Here is a 23,719-nt window from a genome sequence, read left to right as displayed (position 1 = left end):
TTAGAAATCATGTATCCTGTATGCCTCATTTTATAGAAAAGAAATGGTATTTATCTTCACTTTTTGTTGAAGTCTCCTTTGTATCTCTTCTGGGCTCTTAAAATATTATTTTTGGAGACCTGACCTGGTTTATGAGTTGGCTTGTTTAGGGCAGAAGTCTCCCTGAAGCCCCCGCTTCTCAGTAGCCTCAAGAGAGGGGTTACACAAGTTCTGAACGTTCAGGGTTTGAAGCCAAGACCTGGGTGGCTGTGTTGCCTTTGCAGCTGTAGTTTAAATTAGAAACATTCTACCTTCTCCACAGAAAGTTTACAGAGATCCAGATTTTTGAAAAGGATTTTATAACACATGCAAGACTTGCATTCACCTCAGCTTGCTTGATTTAGGATGGATAGAGTGCAACAAAACTCAGACTGAAGAGACCCTCTCTCTAATGAGAGGCAATCAATCTCCTTGTTCTATTAGGATGGAGTGTATTATGAATTTACATTTTATGTTGATTGCTTTAAATAGCTCCTTCATACTCCCCTCATGTCTCCAAGGGATCAGATATATAAAAAATTCAAGTGTCCTACTACTACCAGAAAATCCCAGTCATTTCCAGGAGTAGAATAACATGTGGATCACAAGCACTTTATACTTGTTTGGGTGGGCAAAACATTCTCCCTGCCTCTGAGCTTCCACAGGAGGTGTAGTCCCACCATCTGTTTCTTTTAAAACTGTGGTTTTTTGTGTTTTTAGTTATGTCTTATACTATATCTGGATATGATGTACTAGGTAAAAGGAGCAGCTGTAACTAGGCCACCACTGTCCCTACTCACACAAAGTAGAGCACATAGTATGTCCACAGAACTTTCACTGGACTTCAACACTGTGTGTGGCATACCAAATCTGGGATTCCATTTAAAGGCTGCAAGAAAATTGTTGCAAAAGTTGTTACCCAGAGAACTTACCTTTTAATGGGCCAGTGGTACTGACCATCTGCGTGGGGCAACATGTAGATGCCATGTGCTGCTTTGGGACTCTCGTGGCCTCCCTTAATCCTTGCTTCTCTCTCCAGGTGCTTCACCTTTGCTCAGTACTGTTTCCTTCCATCTTGACTGCTGAAATCTTTGATCTTACGTATTTATCCCAAACACTTTCTCTTTTATCTTTCATAACTTGAAAGACTGCACTACTTTATAAAGCTCAGAATATAAACAGAAAAGAAGAAAATAGCGTGAAGCCTGGGTTTTGAAAAGCAAAACTACAAAGGTATGTAAACAAGTACCAACCACTCTTATTCCTTAGAAAAAAAGAAATAAAATGGAAAAAAAAATGAGGAGGCACTTTGCCTTCATAACATTGGGTTTGGAATGCAGAGTAGCTGAATTTTAAATGACAGGTTCAGGAGTCACACAGATGTGAGTTCCAGTTTCAACTGTGGCGGCCCATTTACCCATGTGACTTTGCAGCTATCATTTATTTCTCCTTTAGGAATCAGTTTCTTTATCTACAATAAGAACAATAATAGTACCTGTTACTAGGGCTGCTGTCAATATCAAACCTAACAAATGTGAGACTGTTAGCCAGACCATGGCACAGAACAAGATTTGATGACTGGTAAAATTTGTTATTTATTGTTCAACACGTTAATAGAAAAAATATACAGATGGTATGACTGGTTTGCACTTTAGGCAATCCGCTTTGGGACATAGTTCCTCTAAAGTGAATGAGTTGAACTAAAAATAACCTCTTAAGAGCCCCCTCCACACCCCCACCTCACCCCGCCCAGCTCACAGACTTCAATAGAACTGATAGGTTTTCTTACAGCTTCGAAACTTCGTGTCGTCTAGATTTCTTGTGAAGGACTGGAACAAAAGTCCCAAAGTGCAAAATATCAGAGGGACAGTGGAGTAGGCAAAGAAAAGGGAAAGCGTTTCTTATGTCAAAGGTCCCTTTCCTGAAAAGGTAAAATATTATACACTAGCAACCCTGCCTGTCATGGCATTAGAAGCCATATATATACAGTGTTGCAATACATCTGTGAGTAGCAAGTAAGCAGGACATAGACCTTGTTGTTAACACATCCCAAAATGGATCCATTCATTTTTTTGTTGTTGTTGTTCAAGGGGAAAATGATCAAATGAGCTCAATCTGTGTTTCATTATGCTATTTATTTTCAACATCTTTAACATCGTATTCATTCCATGAAAGGTACATTTCAAGGTGGCCGAAAATGGTGGAGGAGTAGCTGGAATTGAAAAACCTTTGCTTTATGTTTTGCTGGGAAGTTGGATACAAATTGTGACCCTCCTTCTAGGGAGAAAGACATTACATAAAATATGTCATGGCTTTGTTTTTGATTTTTGCTTGGTTTTTTGTTTTGATGTGTGTGTGTTCTCTCAAATTTAGGGATAAAGGGAGATAGCTACCTTTCTAATTAGAGAGGAAGAGGGGAAAAGAGGGAATTTTGACCACATCTAAGAAATACGTATTATTCAAAGATGAAGCACACCTACATGTTCGTGATGGTGAGATTACATCGCAGGTTTTAGACTATGTCCCAACTGTGAATTCTGAATTGTCATGACAAGGAGTGAACAGAGTGACACTAGGGTTCAGGGAAATGAGTGATAGGGACACATAATATTGTGGGAACTGGAATGCATCTGTCTGCCTCCATTGACCGCCCAACATCCCATGTCTCTGCAGGGTCTGGGGTCCAGGACAAACTCTTACAAGTCTGTTCATGATGGTTCATTCTTCTCAAAGGCACTTCACAGATTAGAAGGTCAGTGCACCTCCAACATTCCTGTCCCCCATCACACCCAGTTTATTGTATCATTCTGTGTGCTCTTGTGTATGTGACTCTGGACTCATAAATGATATCCATGACCATTTTAGATGTTCCTATTTTTGCCTTTTCAGATTTCAAGTTGTAGATTTTTCAGGACATAATATGAAAATGTGGCTGATTTCGTTCCTTATAATAACTTGTTTCCATGTTTCCGTGAACCAAGATTCTGGTAAGGAAAAAATATGGAAAGAATTTGTTTCCTTACTTTTCATCATAGTAAAAAGATAATACATGAGTTTGACCTACTTAAAAGTTTTGTTTCATTTTGTTTTGATTTTGACAGTAGTGAGGGTGGGGGTGGTAGGTCAACTTTTTTTTTTTTTCCAAGATTACCCTGTTCCTTTGAAAATTCTGGACCTTATTCTTTGTTAATGATAGAAAGATATGGAAACTGTCATTTTGTCCTCAGTTTCAACCCATTTTAGGTCTTCTGGGAGGTTACATGAAAATTCTGTGACTATTAGGTTCAGGCCTAGAAAATTTGGAATGTCTCTTTCTAATTCGTTTGTGCCAAAAGGTTGTCTTGGTTAAGTGTCCAGAATTTGCTCCAATTTTAACTGTTAGTCTGTTTATCACAAAGAACATGCTTTTACCCTGGAGAGAAAGTTCCGTAGCCGCCTACCGTCTGTCAGCAATTTGTGTGCAGTGGAATTAAAGTCCAAACACTGCCTTCTTCACCACCTCTACTACCTAATCAAATCACTAGTTCTTGTGCTGGTCAGTTCATGTCCAGGACCACCTACATCCACGTTCATAGCTTCCTTGAGGACTCTGACCTCAGAAGCAAGCTTTGTGAAGAGAAAGTTGTCCTTGGATGTCTCACTGAGTCTTAAGCTTTTTAAGAAGAGGCAACTTTTCCTCCCAGTCATTTCGTGGTTCAGACATAATGAAGGACCTTTTCGGAAGCTGAATGGGCCTCATGCCAATCACCTACACCTCCTTTCCCTGCAGAACCTGTGGGGGTTTATTCTTGAACAGAAAGGTCCCTGGTGGTCCTGCGTGGACCACCTTGAGCAAGGCTCACCTGGCCAACCAGCCTGTGGTCTGATGTGCCCTCACTTATTTCCTCCCCGGCAATGTTGTATGATCATGACAGGAACCTCAGATGGATTGGAATCAGATTATTTAAAAGATAAGAAAGGATTATCTTATCTGCAATGCCTGGATCAGACCACTATAAGAAAATGAAATAACTCAAAGAACTAAAGGCGGTTGCCTAGCAATTGCAGAAAAGAAAATATTGAATTATTTTAATTTGATTAGAATTTTTCTAGTAACCATTTCAGATGGTGAGAATCTCAGAGTGAGGAGGAACCTTAGGTGTTTTCTAGTTGAATCTATTTAAAGTAGAGGAAACTAAAGACCAGGCTTCTCAGATGGTTTGACAGAGCTCGGAGAGTTAGCTGACAGAGTCAGGGTCTCATTACTTGTTGATACATGCTGTATTTCCTTAAATTTAAACCACACACATGTGCATGTATACACATGACACTTCCATCTCTTCCCTGGACAAGAAATTGATCTTATGCTAAGGTGGTGAGAATTCTTGATCTAAACCAGCAGACCACCAGTAAATGACATCAGTGTTTGAACCCTGTGATTCTCTATCTTGTAAATATACAATTCTAGATTCCTAACTTAAAATCGAGCATTAAATGAAATTTTAAAAGTTAGCAAAACATTGTATTCCCATATAAAATTTATTTATTTTTTAAATGAAAGTTAAAACTATAATCCCTTTTCTAACCTAAAATATATCGGTGCCATCATATTTTGCATATGTGACAATAAATTTATTCATTATAATGGTCAATCATATGAGTCTTCAAAAATATAATAACTTTAAAATAGATCAAGCCAATCCCACATTTTCATGATTTGTGTATTTGTAAACTTCATCAACTTGACACTTTAGAATACAAACTAATATGTTTATAAGTTTACCTATTGCATTGCAGAAATGAGAATCACAATGAAAGACTTTCAGATTTCAACACTCAAATAAATTAGGAACTTGATTCTCTATTAAAATTTTTATCCTGTTGACATAAATTGAGATCAAATTCTGAAAACCAATATATATATATGGTTTCCCATATATATATATGGGAAAATTATCTACTAACAGACTGTAAACACCCAGGATATTTTACTTCTCTAATTTACCTATTCCTAATTTTTTGCAAAAGTCATGCTTAATTTTGTGATCCATTCAAATGAAAAGCTGTGTGAAAGAATCAGCCCAAGAAACTAATATTTCTTTTTCTCAAGAGAAAGTGAGTTTGGAGCTATTATTTACAGCTCATTGAGAAGGTTCTTAAAAAATAATGAAAGCAAAAAGTAAATTTTCTCCCATATAGCTGGCATTAAACAAGTTTTTGCCTTGTTTATATGTTTGTTTGTGGTTTCGTAGGTCCTGAGTATGCAGATGTCGTGTTCCTGGTGGACAGCTCTGATCACCTGGGAGTTAAGTCCTTCCCATTTGTGAAATATTTTATCAATAAAATGATCAACAGTCTCCCCATAGAGGCCAACAAGTACCGTGTGGCCCTGGCCCAGTACAGCGACACGCTCCACAATGAATTCAACCTGAGTGCCTTCAGGAGCAGGAACCCCATGCTGAACCACCTCAAGAAGAACTTCGGGTTCATTGGCGGGTCCCTGAGGATAGGAAATGCTCTTCGGGAGGCTCACAAGACCTACTTCTCTGCACCTACAAATGGAAGAGACAGGAAACTGTTTCCTCCTATTTTGGTGGTACTGGCTTCAGCTGAATCAGAGGATGATGTGGAAGAGGCTTCGAAGGCCCTGCGGAAAGATGGGGTGAGGATCATCTCTGTGGGGATGCAAAAGGCTTCCGAGGAAAACCTGAGGGCCATGGCCACGTCTCAGTTTCATTTCAACCTACGGATGGTCAGAGACCTCAGCATGTTCTCCTCAAACATGACGCAGATCATCAAGGATGCAACCAAGTACAGAGAAGGAGCAGTGAATGATATCCTCGTAGAAGGTAAAATTGGGATGCACGTGTAGGAATGATGATAAAATGCTTTTGAAAAATCAACAAAGGGATAGAATTGAAACTCTTTGAATATCCCTTTATCAAAATGGGCTTCATTTTCAGATGTTAAATATCCATGTGTTCAGAGGATCTGATAATTGTGACCATTTTAAATCTAATGATGCTCACCGGTCCTGGTTTTCATGCTTTGCTTATCCATGTTGCATGTCATTTAGAGTTCTTAAAACTCAGGGATAGCCTCTCCCTGCCACTCAGCTTACCTCTGAGCTATCTCGCTGGGCTCTAATTGTTACATAGTTTCATTACTGGCTCATTTAAAAAGTAACTTTGTTTGTAATGAATTCTATGACTGCTGAAGCCATGTAATAGTGATCACAGAATGGTACAGCTAAAAACACCTTCTGGTTGTGCAAACTCCTTATTCTGCAGGAAAGAATCTGCAGGTGTCCTTACCAGTGATATGGCCTGACCCAGGGCCTGGCTGCAATTTGCAGTCAGAGCTAGGTCAGGTCTCCAGTTTCCCAGCCAGGTAGTCTGAGCCTCCCTCTCTGCTGCTCTGTTCTGAATTAGTTTCTCTGTGTTCTTCACAGCCAGACTCTGTCTGTTCTCTTGTCCTGCTCTATTAACGAGAAAGGTCAAGAGTTACCAGCATCATGTAAATGAGGAAGAGGAAGAGCCAATAAAAAGTAATTTGCTCCAAGTATGCTTGTCCAAATAAGTAGCATAGGAAACTCACATTGTTGTTGGATATATCAGTTTGGGATGACTTATATAATGACCTATTAATAGTAGAGAATGCTTTTCTTGTCATAATCTATGACAATATGAATCCTTATTAGCAGCACCTTTCCCAAATAAAACAATTGAAAGTGCAGTTGTATTCATTACCATTCTTAGTAATATTTGGACTATAACTGCTAATTATAATGGCAATGATTTTAATATTTAATAGCTACTGTCTGTTGCTATTGTAAGTGACTTGTATGTATTGGTCCCATGCTATGCATATTATCTCATTTACTTCTCATAATATCTCTAAGAGATAAATATCACATCTCCATTTGACAGTTAAGGAAATTGAAGCTGGGAACTTAAGACCCAGCATTTGAACCCAGGCCCTTTTGATCTCAGCTTTATGATCATTTCATACACCTAATCATTCTTTCTTTAAGCACATAACCAAGCTCTGGTGTATGTTCTCTCTGTCTTCTGATGCTCAGCAGGGATGCCACACCTCCAGCTAATATTGTGCTTGTTCATTCCTTGCCCACACAGTCTGCCAAGGCCCTTCTGTGTCTGACGTTGTGTTCCTGTTGGATGTGTCCATCAATGGCAGCCAGGAGAACTTTGACTATCTTAAAGCATTCCTGGAAGAAAGTGTATCTGCCCTTGACATCAAGGAGAACTGCATGAGGGTTGGCCTTGTGGCCTACAGCAATGAGACCAAAGTGATCAGTTCTCTGAGCAAGGGCATCAATAAGTCAGAGGTTCTCCAGCGTATACAGAGCCTCTCCCCCCAGGCTGGGCAGGCCCACACGGGGGCCGCCATCAGGAAGATCAGGAAGGACGTCTTCAGTGCACAGAAAGGCAGTCGGAAGAATCAGGGTGTGCCCCAGATTGCAGTGCTGGTGACCCACAGAGCTTCTGAAGATAATGTGACCAAGGCAGCAGTTAACCTCCGGCGTGAGGGTGTGACTGTCTTCACCATAGGCATCGAAGGTGCCAGCAAAACCCAGCTGGAAAAGATAGCTTCTCACCCTGCCGAGCAGTATGTCTCCATGCTGAGCAACTTTTCTGAACTGGCTGCCCACAACCAGACGTTCCTGAAGAAGCTGAGGAACCAGATAACACACACCGTCTCTGTCTTTTCAGAACGCACGGAAACCCTCAAGTCGGGTAAAGTCTTGCCGAGAGAAGGGCTGTTTAACACTTTTTTCTTGTCTTTTGAAAATTCACATATGCAAATGAGTGGGGATATGATTATGATGTGGGTGGGCAGAATGAGTTCCTAATTTTTATTTTAGCTTTATAATATGAAGTCCAGTTAGGGGAGAATAAAATCTATTGCAGTGCCAGCATAGGGAGAAGGGATTTCCCTTCTCATTTCCTCTAGTGTGGCTCCAATTCCATTGGTCTCTCCACACCCCCTGGAATACCATCATTTGCTTTTTTTTAACTTTTCCTTTTTCTTTCCCTGCTCCCCGACTCCTCCTTACTGGAAACTGAACCCAGAGGCGCTCTACCACTGAGCTACATCCTCAGCTTTTTTTACATTTTTTTGTTTTGAGTCAGGGTCTTGCCAAGATGCCCAGGTTGGCCTGGAACTTGTGATCCTCTTACCTCAGCATCCTGAATTTCACCTTCTCTCTATTTCTTTCCTTTTTTTTTTTTTTTTTTTTTTGGTACTTTTTGCTTCCCCTCTCTTCTGCCCTCACCCCCAGATTGCAATTTCCAGAATAAACAGGAAGCCTCATTTGGATAGAAGACAAAGTAATTAATTTGTCATGAAGTACCACTCTAGTGTCTGCAAGTTTAGGGAGAGAGAAAGGGCAGCGTATTTTATGTTTACTATATCATGTAAACCCATTGATGCTATGTAAATGTTTTCATGCATGTATATACACACCACATGTTTGTATACATTCTGTAACAGTTATTTATATTCTTACTGTAAAAGTGTCATTATCTTTTATACATAAGCTTTCTGACAATATTCCTACTCTAGTTAATTGATTAGGATTCCGTGAGGAGTAAATTATTTGTTCTAGATTCCAGGAAAGGGAGCTCATATGTCTACAATGCCCAGTTAAACACCTTCTTCATGTCACAACATACCACTCAACTTTTGGCCAAGCAGTTACTTACTAATGGAACAAGTGACTTGTAAAGATCACCTTCAAGTTTTCTAATCTTTTACTACATTCAGATTTATCTTGATAGATGGCAGAGAATGAGGTAATCATCTGAAACTCTCAAAGCATTCATTTGGCCCACCTGATGCTAAGATCCTCCTTTTTAAGCTAGGAAAGCAAACCTTTTAAGCCCAGACACCGTTTCCCATTTTTCAGCCTGTGGTGGCTTATGCTTGTCCTTCCCTGCTGTGCCCGTTTCTCCTCCATGTTTGCCCCGAATGCACATTCAGCTTTTTGGTTCCATTGCAGCTTGTGTGGACACGGAGGAAGCAGACATCTATCTGCTCATCGATGGCTCTGGAAGCACTCAGGCCACAGACTTTCAAGAGATGAAGACCTTCCTATCAGAGGTGGTAGGGATGTTCAACATTGCTCCCCATAAGGTGCGTGTGGGGGCCGTCCAGTATGCTGACAGCTGGGACTTGGAATTTGAGATCAATAAGTACTCCAACAAGCACGATTTGGGAAAGGCCATCGAGAACATCAGGCAGATGGGTGGGAATACAAACACGGGCGCGGCCCTGAATTTCACACTGAGGCTATTGCAAAAAGCAAAGAAGCAGCGAGGAAACAAGGTGCCATGCCACCTTGTCGTTTTGACCAATGGCATGTCCAAGGACAGCATCGTGGAGCCAGCAAACAGACTAAGAGAGGAGAACATCCGTGTTTATGCTATTGGGGTCAAGGAGGCCAACCAAACACAGCTGCGAGAAATCGCGGGAGAGGACAAGAGGGTGTACTATGTGCATGACTTTGACGCCTTGAAAGACATAAGGAACCAAGTTGTCCAAGAAATCTGTGCTGAAGAAGGTAAGAGGAATGGTGGACCTTGCCTTTTGGCTTCAATTTGCTTGTTACCTTTTTGGTGATGTTTGACGTTGCTGGTTAAGGGGAACGACATAATATTTCTAAGTTGAGACTTGTTGATCTGTGCAACTGTAACTGAGTCTCCAGGAAAAAAACCCACCAGCCCATTATGGTGTTGTTCTAATTGATATCTGAAAAGTAACAAAGATATTTGGAGAGATTCTTCCTAATAATTATTAATTAGCTTTCTCCAACAAATCCCTGCAGGCCAGATATGTGATTAGATGTCATGCCTCTCATATGATCAAATGAGTTCAGATTTCAAGGAGTACATCTGGTTCACTTAAGTTTCTGTTTTGTGGAACTTTTATGAAATCTATTAGGGCTGTAAGTCAGTGATTTTCAACCAGGTGTTTATTCCTCGCTGGTTGAATTTATTAACTTCTAGAGATATTTTTGGAGTCATAATTATGAAGCCCTGCTAGCATTCAATAGGAAGAGGTCAGGGATACTACTAAATGTCCTTCAGTATCCTACAATGCAGACTGCTCATCATATAAAAAGGGATCTGGCCCAAGATGTCAATAATATCGAAGTTGAAAAACCCTGAGTTATACATTTAAACAAATTCTTAAATAACAGAGTAGTCTTCCCTTTATTGTCTCCAATGCTTTATTCACCTATTAATAAGCCTTACTAACCCCATGTTTAACTTCAATACTAGATTATTTGTGATTTGGATTTTCCTGTTTGCTCAATTTTTTTTTTTAACATGGAGTCGACTTGAATAAACATCTTAATTTCTCTTATGCAGCCTGCAAAGACATGAAAGCTGACATTATGTTTTTGGTGGACAGCTCTGGCAGCATAGGACCTGAAAACTTCCAGAAAATGAAAATATTTATGAAAAACCTGGTGAGCAAATCTCAGATTGGGGCAGATCGAGTGCAAATCGGTGTAGTCCAGTTCAGTGACATCAATAAGGAGGAGTTTCAGCTTAACAGATTCACTACCCAAAGTGACATTTCAAATGCAATAGACCAAATGGCTCACATTGGAGAAACTACCTTGACCGGTGGTGCCCTGACCTTTGTGTCTCAGTACTTCAGCCCCGCCAAGGGGGCCCGGCCCAATGTCAGGAAGTTTCTCATCCTCATCACAGATGGCGAAGCTCAGGACATAGTAAAGGACCCAGCAGTTGCACTGCGGCAAGAAGGCATCATTATTTACTCTGTGGGAGTATTTGGCTCCAATGTCACCCAGCTCGAGGAGATCAGTGGGAGGCCAGAGATGGTTTTTTATGTTGAGAATTTTGACATTCTGCAGCACATTGAAGATGATCTTGTTTTCGGAATATGCAGTCCCCGTGAAGGTAGGCATGCCTGTGTTCATGAGCGGGAATATCCAAGTACCAGATGTGGATATGAGTCATTTTCTTCTAGAATTAGGTAGAGCTCTATTTGGATGCTGTAATCTTTTCATTTAATTGAAATGTTTATGCTAGAATCTTTGTCCTGTAGACAGTGAGGAACAATCTGGGTTCATCTGGTCTCATTCCTATTTTAGACAAAAAGACCTGGGGTGATGAATCCTTCATTTAAGAGAAGTGGTATTATACTAAGTCTTAGGTCAGGTTCCCGGGTAGCAGAAATTCTTATGGAAGTGATTTTTTGAGGAGGTATTTTCAGAAGAGGAGGAAGGAAAGAAGGGCTAAGCAAGGAGTCCATCTTAGCTGAAGTCTAGGTGCAGCCTGATTCCACGAGGAGCTTTACACCATGAGTTCCACCACATAATTGGTCCTCTCTTCAGAATAGGGATCCAGCCTGCATACACTGTGCTACTAGATTTCATGTGGGTTTCTGAGGCAGTCAGTAGGGGGCATAACTTCTATACAAAGGAACTCCCTTTTAGCCTGGTATCCAGTCTCTACAGGTTTTTTTTTTCTTTTTGTAATATCTAAAAACAACAGTTAATCAAATGAGGTATTTGTGAAAACACTTTGATATTTACTAAGTATTATAAAGAAGGACTGTGGTAAGTGGAACCTGAACAATGGATGCTTCGAAGGAAGTAAATAGCCCTGTCCCCACTCTTCCTGTGATACTGCAGCATAATGGAAGTGATCAAGCAAATGCTCAGGGCTGGGGAGGTAGCTCAGCTGTACAGCCCTTACCTGTGATGTGAGTGAGGCTCTGAGTTCATGCTCCAGAATAAAAAAAAAAAAAAAAAAACAGTTCAACGAATATAAGGGACTGATTTATCCTATGACCCCCCTAGGGCTTAACGGCAAGCATATCGAAAAGTCTGTGTAGGCAATGGAACTTAATGGAATTTTAGGGGAGGAGAGGAACAGACAAATAAGGGTTCTGTTCAACTCCTACTACAAAGTTTGATGATTGTGGCCTGTGTTTTGTAGAAAGGGAAGTACACCTTGTTTTCAGTCCCTGATAATTCCACCCAGAACAAATATGAACTCTTTGAAGGGTTCCAACCCTGTCCCCCTCCAGTCCCAAGTAATTCAAATATGATTTGCAGTCAGCCTAAGGCCATAGGACCTACTTCCTTCTTAAGTGGAGTCAGCCTTTCCTGGAATTTGGTTTATGACTCTGTACACAAGGCCTCCAATTAGCGGTTAGGTACATTGGTTCTGGGGTTTTTAAAAGTCCTGCATACGGCCAAGGGGCCAAGGACTGGTTTACAGAGGAGGAGATGCCGAAAGCCTCTGAGGGGGAGGAGAAGGGAGAGGGAGAGGGGAGGGGGAGGGGGAGGGGGAGGGGAGTACTTCCGCACAGTCCCATTTCTCAAGAAGGAATGAGTTAACGTTTGGATCCTACCTTTCTAAGGCCTGCAGAGACAATGTACTACATAAGGACAAAAGGGCTGACCCTTTTATAAAATAAAATAAACCCTCACCAGAATGGATGAGTTGGCCTTTAGAACTCAGAACTGATTTGCTCCTTTAGATGGAACATGCTTCTCATGAGTTATTAATTGGGGTCTTTCCTGTTCTAATTTTCCATGGCATTGACCTCAGGTTTAAGAAGTTCAGAGTGTCACGCTAGGACAATTAAACTGGGCCAAGTGAGAAATGAGCTTTATTTTAATATTGAAGCCTAATATGAAAATAGATAGTTCAAGAAGGTCAAAAGGGGGGATAATGTAACCTTGAAAGTCAGTCATCATAACCATGAAAACAGTATAGAGTGTTGCCAAATTACTTTTTATTTGGTCATTTCCCTAAAGGTTTATCTTAGGAATAAAATCTCAAGATCCCTATGACTTTAAAGAAAGAAGACAAACTTGTATAAATGAAAACACATGTGGAAGGAACCATTTTTACAGGAAAATTTACATGGAACTTTGATATATTTTTTAGTCCAAAGTTTTTTGAAATTTTATTCCTGGAGATTCTGTATTTGTCTTTCCAACCCTCCCAAACCTTTGGCTGGTTTCACTTCATACCTGCCTTGTCCTAAAAGCTTACCTGATCATCACTCTGTATTGGCAGAGCAAAAGTATATGTGTCTCTGTTATCCAGGGAATTGGACTGGAGTTGCGGCTCAGTGGTAGAGTGCTTGCCCAGCATGCACGAGGCCCTGGGTTCGATCTTCAGCACCAAAAATAAATAAATAAAATAATGATATACAAATGTTAACAAGGGGATTGACATTCTGATGTATAGCATGGTCCATGGAGAGAAAACAGCAGCAATTAAAAACAATAGCTTGAGGGCTCCCCAGGGCTAACCCCACCTTGACATTTCTTTCCCTTCCTCTTCTAGAATGCAAGCGGATTGAAATTTTGGATGTTGTGTTTGTGATCGATAGCTCTGGCAGCATTGATCAGGATGAATATAACATCATGAAGGACTTCATGATTGGCTTAGTGAAAAAAGCTGATGTTGGAAAGAATCAGGTCCGGTTTGGAGCTCTGAAGTACGCTGATGACCCAGAGGTGCTGTTTTATCTGGGTGATCTTAGCACAAAATTGGAGGTGATTTCAGTGCTCCAGAATGACCAGCCCCTGGGGGGCAACACTTACACAGCTGAGGCACTAGCTTTCTCAGACCACATGTTCATGGAAGCTAGGGGCAGCCGCCTGCACAAGGGGGTCCCCCAAGTCCTCATCGTGATCACCGATGGGGAATCTCACGACGCTGAAAAGCTCAATGCTACCGCGAAGTCTCTGAGGGACAAAGGCATTCTCGTCCTGGCTGTGGGGATTGCTGGCGCCAATCCTGTGGAGCTGTTAGCCATGGCAGGATCCAGAGATAAGTACTACTTTGTGGAGACTTTTGGAGGCCTGAAGGGGATCTTTTCAGATGTGTCAGCCAGTGTCTGTAACTCTTCAAAAGTAGGTAAGCCTTGTCAATCAAGTTTTTCCTTATTATGAGCATAGAGCCAAATAAGGGAGATGCCAAAGCGATAGTCCCTAAGGGAGAAGTTTTCCAAAGAAGAGAGAAGGAGCCAAAGTTGTTTTAGCAGACTCCCCAGGTGTGAGATCCCAGAATGTGGGAAGGCCTCATCCTCACTTCATTCAACCTCCTCTCTCAAAAGAAGTACCTTCTCCAACTTCCTAATCACTTTTCCTAAACTATTCTAATGATGGGGAATTCGCCAGTTTGGAACAAGTTTTATTTATTAGAGCACAAATTTGCTTTACCCACTAGTTTTTCTCCCTGGTTTACATAAGAAATCAAATGCTATCTCTAAGAATCAGCATGAAATCTTCTTTCCTCTGCATTTAGGAATCCCCATTTTATTCACTTATTTCTAATATGGCACAAGCTCATTATAATGTCATCTTATACTTTTTGGTTTAGAGGGAGATTATGTGTTACTAAAATGCTTCAGCATTTTTTCCAAGATGTATTTTACTAAAAAAACACTCTTTTTATTAGATGGATTGCTGTTAATGCACAATTCCAATATTTTGGTGTAGTTCTTTTTCAAAATCATTTAACTTTTCTGGTTTTCATATGCCTTGCGTCCATAGAATGCAGTTACCATCTTTTTCTTTGATGAAACTAACAGAATCTTTCTGGATCTTCACTGGGATAAATCTCTTACAGAAAACAAGGACAAATCTCCTTGTGGCTAATGCCTAAAATTTGATTTGTCTTTCTCAAGTCCATGGTCAAAGTTGGCACTGCATTTTTGTATTAAAAGTTTGACTTTGAGCAGAAAAACAGTATTTGCTTTCCTGTATTTGAATCTGAAACAAAGGAATTTAATGAGCTAGCCAATTATTGAAGTCCCTACCGTATTTGTTTTGATGTCTTCCTTATCTGGACTGTAGGAATCTCAGACACCTTTAATCTTCTCTGAGGTGACAAGGAGAAGTAATTAAGCTGGGTCAGTGGTGGGATCACTGAGGAATTCTGGGAAATGATAATGCTTACCAGAAAGCCAAGGATCACACAGGAGTGTGTGCCAAGCATAACTCATTCATTGGCCTCTCTTATCTTTTTTGTTTTGTATTAATACCAGAGAAGTAGCTCTCACATATTAAATTGTTTGCTCAAAAGTATTTTTTCCCTCAGGTAGGTATTTTTGACTACATACATCAGTAAGAGGTCTGAAAGAAGAAGAAAATCAACTAGATATACACCAGAAGGCATGCTTAAAGCCCTCCCACTGATTTGACTAATAAACCAGAAAAATATTTATTGGCTCATCTGGCCAGAGAGGCCAAGTCAATAACATAAACCATCTGTTTCTGTTTGAATTCCTCAATGGATATGTGTTATTTTGTTTTTTTTCTTGTTGTGCTACTACTGTCCCTGGGCTTTCTGGAAGGGTTAAGACTAGATGGCACATGAGAAAAAGTTTTCTATAGCATTGTTCCCAGTTCTCTGGCATCTCAGAAAAGAAAATAGCGTCAGACCAAATGGACAAGCCAAGAGAAATATCAAGAGATGTGTGAGTGGTTCATACCTCATGCTGCCTGTATGAATTGATCATTTGTTTTTACTTCCCTCCAACCAATATGACCAGAGAGTAGCATTAAGATAAGAAACCACTTTCAGAAACATTGTCTCTATGTAGCTGCAAACATTTAATTTACTCTTGGTGGATTAAAGAAAGAATAATACTCTGGTTTTTGTCATTGCTATTCCCTTTCCTCTCCTTTGTAGATTGCGAAATTGAAAAAGTAGATCTTGTTTTTCTCATGGATGGTTCAAACAGCATTCACCCAAGTGACTTCAAGAAGATGAAGGAATTTTTAGCATCTGTTGTTCAAGACTTTGATGTTAGCCTCAACAGAGTGCGCATAGGAGCAGCCCAGTTTAGCCATACCTACCAGCCAGAGTTTCCACTGGGAACATTCACGGGTGAAAAGGAGATATCCTTTCAGATTGAAAACATTCAGCAGATCTTTGGATACACGCACATTGGTGCTGCACTCAGGGAGGTAGGGCATTACTTCCGGCCAGACATGGGTAGCAGGATAAATGCAGGGACCCCGCAGGTGTTGCTGGTCCTCACAGATGGCCAGTCCCAAGATGAAGTGGCTCAGGCTGCTGAAGAGCTGAGACGCAAGGGTGTTGACATCTACTCGGTGGGCATTGGAGATGTGGATGATCAGCAGCTCGTTCAGATCACAGGGACTGCAAAAAAAAAGTTGACGGTTCATAACTTTGACGAACTCAGAAAAGTCAAAAAAAGGATTGTTCGAAACATCTGCACCTCGGGGGGTGAGAGCAGTAAGTATTTAATAAGTTCTTCATTTTCATTCCCTCCACTGCCTTACTGACGTTTTCCTCAGGCTCTATTTGTATCCCCTGGGGCTGCCGGGAGAATTTAGATTTGTGCCTCTGGTTCTCACATTTATGTTTTTCACAGTCATCAAGTATTTTTTGTGACTCATGGATTGAGAAACAGCATATTTAGATTCTATATCTCTTTTTTCACCCTCCGTCCTGGGAAAGCAGGCTCCCTCTGAGAAAGAAGGGCCTCAGCTTCAGAGTTTGTGAGGACAGGGTGGTTGTTTACCATCTGGCTGGTTTCAGAGGTTGAAGGACATGTTTCAAATGAATAAGAACTTGTGATATTGGGTATCTGGCAGTTGAGCAGACAAGGCCTCCAAGTGCCATGGGTACCGATATGGAAATTTACATTTTTATTATGAATTTATACCACAGAAACTAATAAATATCCTAACAAATTAGCGTATATTGACATTGTCCCAATAAGAAGTAAAGTGTCTTGAAGGAGAGTAATTTTTTTTTATTAGTATAAAGGTACTCTCCAGGTTGGCTACCATTCTAAGTACGCATGGTAAACATTAACTCCAGATTTCCACCAAGGAAAGGAGAGCCACAGGTCATCAAGAGACCTCTGGAGACAGATAGCTGGAGTACAAGTCCCTGCTCTAGCCAATTTATCCTGGTCAGGTTGCTTAACTTCTCTAAGTTTAATTGTCTCATCCACGGAATGTGAATGATAGCAGCACCTGGTTTTAAAGATCATTGTGAGGATTAAATGAGAAATCGCATATTTAAACTTTACTTTGAATAAGCATGACACCTGGGATGTAATTATAAAGTCACTTCATTTTTGTCTACCACTGACCCATTAAATTTATTCATGGGGGCTAGCTCTTCCCTTGCCCCTAATCACTTCCAAGAAATAAATGAACCTCCTTTTGGTGATTAATATGTCTATCTCTATGTAACTATTAAAACTTTAAACTTTATCCAAGGTTATTCCATTTTTCCAGCTTGCCATAGGCTGCTCACCTGCCATGAGAAGATGTCATACATGATTGACACTTTGCTTATTGTTCCCCATCTTTTACTGCTGTCCTTTCTCCTAGACCCTGCCCCCATCTTGCTAAAACTGATTTCTAGCCATTCCAGAATGGGGTGGGGAAGGGCGTGGAGGTAGATAGAAGTTTTTACTTGACAGTACTTGTCAGGAATTGGTTTTCTTTGACAATAGCTGATCCAAACCTGGGTCCTTCAAAAATCCTCTATCCTGCTCCTCCTCATCCCATCCCCCACCAAAATCCATTTCTTGGGTATCTCTCCACTATAGCTCCTTTGAGGAGTCCAAATATGTCTGAACTCTAGATGGTCTCTTATCCCTTCCTCAGTCTCTGGGTGATGATTCTGGCTTTATTCTGTTGAGGTCTCTCTGCCCCTCAGGTAGGCTTCTTGGACGGGAGATGACAGGGGCCTCAATACCTCTTTCTTATACTCAGCCATATCAGTTCCACCAGGGACAGTAGCATATCATTTGCCCTAGTAAACACTGGAAATTACGATCCTGTGTCTCACTCCTTAGAGTTTCCAGGCTTAAGTTATCTCTGAAAGCTCCTCTCTCGACTTAGAGGAAATTCTCTCCCGTGTGTGTGTGTGTGTGTGTGTGTGTGTGTGTGTGTGTGGTGGGAGAGCTCACGGCATGTCAACAGTGCTTTCCATAACTACTCTTCTCAGCTCCAATCTCACATCTTTTATAAGACCCAACTTGGAGGTTTACGGTTTAGAGCCCTGACATTGATTAGGGACTGTCTTTGAACTTCCTGCTTTATTATCTACTCATACTTTGGAATGTATCTGATTCCCTCAGCCAAACCTTCTACATCAATTTCCTGTTTCACATGAAATACCCATTTCTAGTTATTAGGCAGAAAATTATCTTAAAACAATCTAGTTTCTACTTGAGTGCATAAAAAAAATGTGGAGCATAAAATACAAAAATATAAACTCCAAGTAGTGAGTGAGTTATCTTTAAAGGAAATAGCCATGAGTGCAAAAAAAATTATATTTTTTTAAATAAGAAAAGTACTCTAAATTAAGATGAACTTGAAGTCATTACTCCAGCAAGCAAGAATGTGAGGGATTTGTATCCAAGCTATGAGCTGAGGACTGATGTGGCTGGAATGAGCACTGATAAACCTTCAAAGGCCTGTGAGAATATATTAAGGGATGCCAATTCTTTAATACAATATAATAAATCTAGGAAATCTAGGAAGTCAGACAGTAGCTTGGTGTGATTCAAACAAACTGAGCTTAGAGCCTGGACAGTCACTCTACTTCTTATTTCACTTGTCTTTTGGTGACGGAGATTGAACCCAGGGCTTCTACGTGCTCGGCAAACACTCCACCATGGAGCTACACTCCTGGTCCCATTTGCTCTGCTTCTTAACAAAATATGCCTAATTTTGGAGAAGTCACTTGCCTTTCTAAGTCTTCGTTTTTCTTATTTGTAAAGCTGACTCATCTCCAAGATTTTCTTTAATTGTAGACTATGATGGCAAAATGTGAAAGTAAAGTCAACTGCATGGAAATATTCAGGAAGTTACTGAGAATCAGTACTTTTTTTTGAGCATCTCTGAAGGGTCAAGGCTGGAGCTCTAAGAACTTCAAATGTATTATCTCATTTACTCTCTTAACACCCTATATGAGATGGAAACTGGGACTGGGGATATAGCTCAGAGGTAGAGCACTTGCCTAGTATGCCTGAGGCCCTAGGTTCAATTCCAAGCACCACCAAAAATAAAAACAAAAATAAATAAATAAATGTGGAAACTGAAAAAGAAATGTTGGTAGTCTGGTTCAGATCATAGGTAAAGCACATTTTGAAACCTAGGTTTCAAAACCTAGGTCTGTCTGATCCCAACCCCCTCCACCCCGTTTTTTTTTCTCCTTTTGTTAAATTTATCTGTTTTCTTGACATAGTTATTGTGTAGGCTATCTAAGGCTGACAGTCTAAAGGACTAGTGTCAAAGTGTTGTGCTTCACCAATTTCATAGCTGGAGTTTATGAAGACATCGTGAATTGATATCATTGAAATTGTTCCTATGAGCTGCTGCTCCTGAAAGAAACCATTTTCTGTCACTTCCAGCAGCACAATCTAGCAGCAGGACTAGAAACCTGCATGACCTGTCATCACTGGCCACCCAGGAAGTGATAAAATAGGGTGGCTCAGCATATGGACTCCCGACAAGCCTGGATCTGAATCCCAAGCATGAGATCCAGTCATAACTGTGAGACCTTGGGCAAACCTAAGTCACAGCTTCTTCTTCTGTAAAATGAATATTATGAGAGATTTTATTTGTTCCCTGTTTTATAAGGACAAGCAAGACCAAAAACGGGAAGTGCTTGGTAAATGTTCAATAAGTGTAATAAGTGTTAGCCACTGTCATAACCTGTCGATCTTACAAAAGTAAAAACTGGAGTAATGGGGTTAGTTTGTAGGAGAACAATTTACCAAGGGTTCTTTAGCTTAGGAACTTAAATATTTTATTGTATTTTCTTAAGGCCCTCAGTTTAGACAGTGTAAAGATGATTTTTATTTTTCTATTATTTTATTTATGATAATTTTTCTTTTGCATTATTGGGGATCAAACATAGAGCCTTACACATGCCAGGCAAGGGCTCTACCCTGAGCTATAACCCCAGCCTAAAAATTACAATATTTTAAAATTTCAGAGCTATATTCAAATTTAATATGCCAAATTATCCTAAGTAGCTAAGCTCCAAAGTCTGATTACTTCACTCAAGCTTACTCCCCTAATTTTTCTCTGAGGGTAGCTAATCTGTCCACCTAGAGGAAACTTGGGCAGTTTTCAGGATTGGAACGTCCAGTCTTTTTGGCCTGAAGCCATGAGTAGGTTGCAAAGGAGTTAGGAGTACTTCTCATCTTTTGCACCTGTAATCATGGATAGATGGATCAAAAAGGAGATTAAGCAAAAGGCCAGTTTAAATTGAATGAGGTAAGAAACAACTTGAGGATTTACTTGATTCAAAGAGCTTGAGAAATACAAGGGGAAAATAGAAAATTGTTTCCAATTTTTCTTGACAAGGAGCTCTTTATGTTCCTGCCTTTGCTGGATGCTCTAGAAACAGAACTCAAAGCAAAGTTTATGTGCTAATACTTTATTGGACACACAATAAAGTAAAGCAAGACTGCCTAGCAGAGAAATGATGCAGGAAAGAAGGGAAAGTGAGTTCAAGGTGGTATGTTGCCAAGCTACCCATGGCTTCTTAAGAAAGCACAACTGGCGCCTTGGTCATGCAGAGCATGACCAGAGGCCCTACGGAACCACTGCACAGATCAGACCAGCACGGGGAGTACAGGAGAAGACACATCTTTCCATCTACTTCTCTCATAGGTTAGCATTTACCCCATGGAGAGTTGGCCCTCCCACACTAGCAGGTTGTGTTATTCAGCTCCTTGGGGAAACTGCTGGGGAAACCAGTGCCAGAATCCATCATATACATGTGGGAAAGGAGCCAAAGCCTCGGAGTTCACACGAATTACATGCACACGGGCACCAGAACCAAAGCAGCTCTCTTGCAATGAACATAATGGAGACCCCCTCAAAACCTGCCCCTCATCCTGTGTCTTAGGAGACCAAAGGATGATGGAAGTTGTGGTTCTCTGTGGGGGTCTTCTCTGCCATGTCCCAAACGGATGAGAAAAGAGTTAACTGCCGGAGGAGTTTGTTGGCTGTGTATCACTCAATTACCCCAAAACTTATCTACTCAATAAACACACAAAAACCAATACTCTTTTTAAATGAGAGGGGACGTGAGGGGTCTGGCCATACCAGCTCTGGCCTCTTACAACATGGAGTCGCCCAACTGTCTTTTATTTATGATATACAGGTAAAGGGGGCCAAGACCAGGAGGAGCTTCTTTTGTGATGGACAGGATAAGGTGGAGTTAGGGGAGCCATTCTCTTAGGGGGAAAATTCCAGAAGGAGACAGGGAACCACTCCCACATAGCGCCACATGCTTCCCAGCAGTTCCTAGAAGTCAGGCCTCTGTGTCCCATGGCTCAACCTAGTCTGATTCTGCTAAATAAGGATGGCTTCCCACAGTTTTCCAATGGAGAGAAGTTGTAGTTCTGTGCAGAGAGAGAAAGCAGATGTGGAGTTGCATAAACTGGGACTGTTATAGCACCTAACTGTATTTCCCTGATCATTCTTTCTCCTCTTTCTTCAAAGAAACACCTCATTTCAAAGACCCCTGAAAATCTCTCTTCTACCCAGCTGATAACTACCAATAGGCCCATGTTCTGCACAAAATGTTCTCGAGATTCTGTCTTCAAATCTTCTGAATATACCATAGCTTCTGAACAGTGTTTCTTAAGACTAAGAATCTGCCGTCCTCAACTCTAACTAAGAACTTTTTTTTAAAAAAAAAGAGTAGAATAAGTAGAATCAGCTTTGGGCCTGGCTGGAATACATAAGAGTGTCTAGTCCAATCTACTCTTTTTTGTTCTTCTCTGTTTTTATTTCGAGATACATAATCCTTTTGTTTTTATATCAAGAAAAGTAATGCCTAAAGAGGACAAGAGATCTGCCCAAAGTCGTTTAGCAGTAACAGAGTCTTGGCCAGCCCATGTCCAAGATGAAACCTCCTGTCTTCCCCAGACCTGCCCCTGGGCTGCCACACTGGGGGACTAGGCAAAGGCTCAGAATGCACTTTTACTTCTATTTTTTTTTTCATCTTAATTTTCTTTTATTGCTCTTCTCTATTCCCATTTCTGTTTTCCTTGTCAATCAGTTTTAGCCTTCTCCCTAGCTCACATCCCAAACTATCCCTGCATCCAGTTCATTTGAATCACGGTTGCCAGATTCATTCCAAGGTACAGCTCTTCCATGGAGGACTCCAGTCCTCAAAACTTCCAAGGGCTCCTGACTTAGGGCAGTTCCCTCTTTAGCATTTCCAGGGCCATTGCCCTCGATCAGCAAGGCCTCATCTCTAATTGTCCTTAGACACCTGGCTGCTCACACACGTTGTTTGCTAAATTTCTATTCCTTTGTTCACATTTCATGGGACCATTTATCTTACTGACTGGTTTTCTTTCCAGAGAATAAACAATTCAGGAATAAAACTTTCAATCTCAAGATAGGAGAAGATATAAATTTAAAAGGAATATTGGAAAGGATGTGCTCTGATGTTTCCTCCTAACTGGTTTCTTTTATTTTTTGTCTTGCTTTCTGAGTATACAAGATGAGAATTTCTAATAAAGTATAACATAGCAAGTACAAAGGCCAGACTTCTAGACTTTTTGATAACATATTGACTTACCTTAAATCTCATGGTGAAAATTGATAATCAAATAAGGCTTTTACTTTCCCTCATTTATTTTCCTTGCTCATTTAAAAAAAATGAATCAAGATATGGCCCTTATTTTAAGAACTGAAGTTGACATTTTGGTTTCAAAGACCAACTAGCCAGGATATCTGGGAAGAAATGCAGGCAGGCATATGTCCATACAAAAAATACCCAAAAAATTGCTGATCTAGGCAAAGCAAATAAAAAATCACTCTCTCCCCTTTATTGTTTCAAGCAAATCGTACATGTTGTTTGCTGAAAAAGGTTAGAACGTTTAGCCAACTTGAAACTCTTGAAGAAAAAGAGTATGTTGTATGAGTTTATCTTTTAATTACCTACCTTTAGGTAGCTCAGCTTAAAATGTCAGACCCATTCTGATTTCTCCAATGGTGTTAATAAGGATAAGAGCAAAGCTCTTTAAATGAAACACTTCTCTGAGTACCTATAGACCCCAAAATGGAAGTACCCTTGTCTTCCTGAAGGGCTGAGCTATTGAAGCAAGGCCACCTTTGACATGGTCACGTCTGGATGATTGGACTGCTGCTTTTTCCACTCTTAGGACTTAAACCAAGAAAAATCTCAAGGATTTTAAAATTTTTATTTATTCTTTTATGAGTGGATATTAAAGGTCAAAAAGAGGAATTAGAGATCCTTTTTGGGAAAATAAATCATCAAAACCAATTCTTTGTGATTTATTTTGTTCTTAATTACTTTCTCTATTCAAAATGTTTTTACATTTACCTTATATTTATTAGAATTCAATATCTGTTAAAAGACCTCAGTTGATAAGTAGCATGATGAGTTTCTTATTTTAGATCATTAACATTTCTGAAACATAGTTTAGAAATACTTAAGTGGAATTATTTCAATGACCACAATATAATCTTTCAGAAATTTGGTTGCTATAGAACCATCTAGGTCACATATCAGCTGAAAAATAATAATACATTTGTACTTTTACAGGTTGTAAAAGAATGATTCTGAGCCGTCTCCATTCCCCTTCCCCTTTTTTGTTTTCTAATTTTATAACTGGAATAGAAATAAAAATTCCAGGAGCCTAGAATCAG

At 40.3% G+C, this 23,719-nt stretch overlaps 1 protein-coding gene across 1 annotated transcript in view; it reads left to right on the top strand.

Annotated features, from left to right (window-relative positions):
• The first annotated feature begins 2,689 nt into the window (after nt 1-2,689).
• The window catches only part of Col6a6 (collagen type VI alpha 6 chain), a 98,505-nt gene continuing 77,475 nt past the window's right edge, over nt 2,690-23,719 (top strand). The window contains exons 1-8 of the mRNA XM_047563006.1: nt 2,690-2,770; nt 2,908-3,005; nt 5,250-5,846; nt 7,134-7,754; nt 9,020-9,580; nt 10,392-10,949; nt 13,359-13,934; nt 15,714-16,283. Of these exons, the coding sequence (XP_047418962.1) occupies nt 2,939-3,005; nt 5,250-5,846; nt 7,134-7,754; nt 9,020-9,580; nt 10,392-10,949; nt 13,359-13,934; nt 15,714-16,283 (3,550 nt within the window). The 5' untranslated portion in view covers nt 2,690-2,770; nt 2,908-2,938. The remainder of the gene's footprint in view (nt 2,771-2,907; nt 3,006-5,249; nt 5,847-7,133; nt 7,755-9,019; nt 9,581-10,391; nt 10,950-13,358; nt 13,935-15,713; nt 16,284-23,719) is intronic.

The sequence above is a fragment of the Sciurus carolinensis genome, chromosome 9 (genome assembly GCF_902686445.1).
Source record: "Sciurus carolinensis chromosome 9, mSciCar1.2, whole genome shotgun sequence".
Taxonomy (NCBI): domain Eukaryota; kingdom Metazoa; phylum Chordata; class Mammalia; order Rodentia; family Sciuridae; genus Sciurus; species Sciurus carolinensis.
This window is presented reverse-complemented; position numbering and strand designations above follow the sequence as displayed.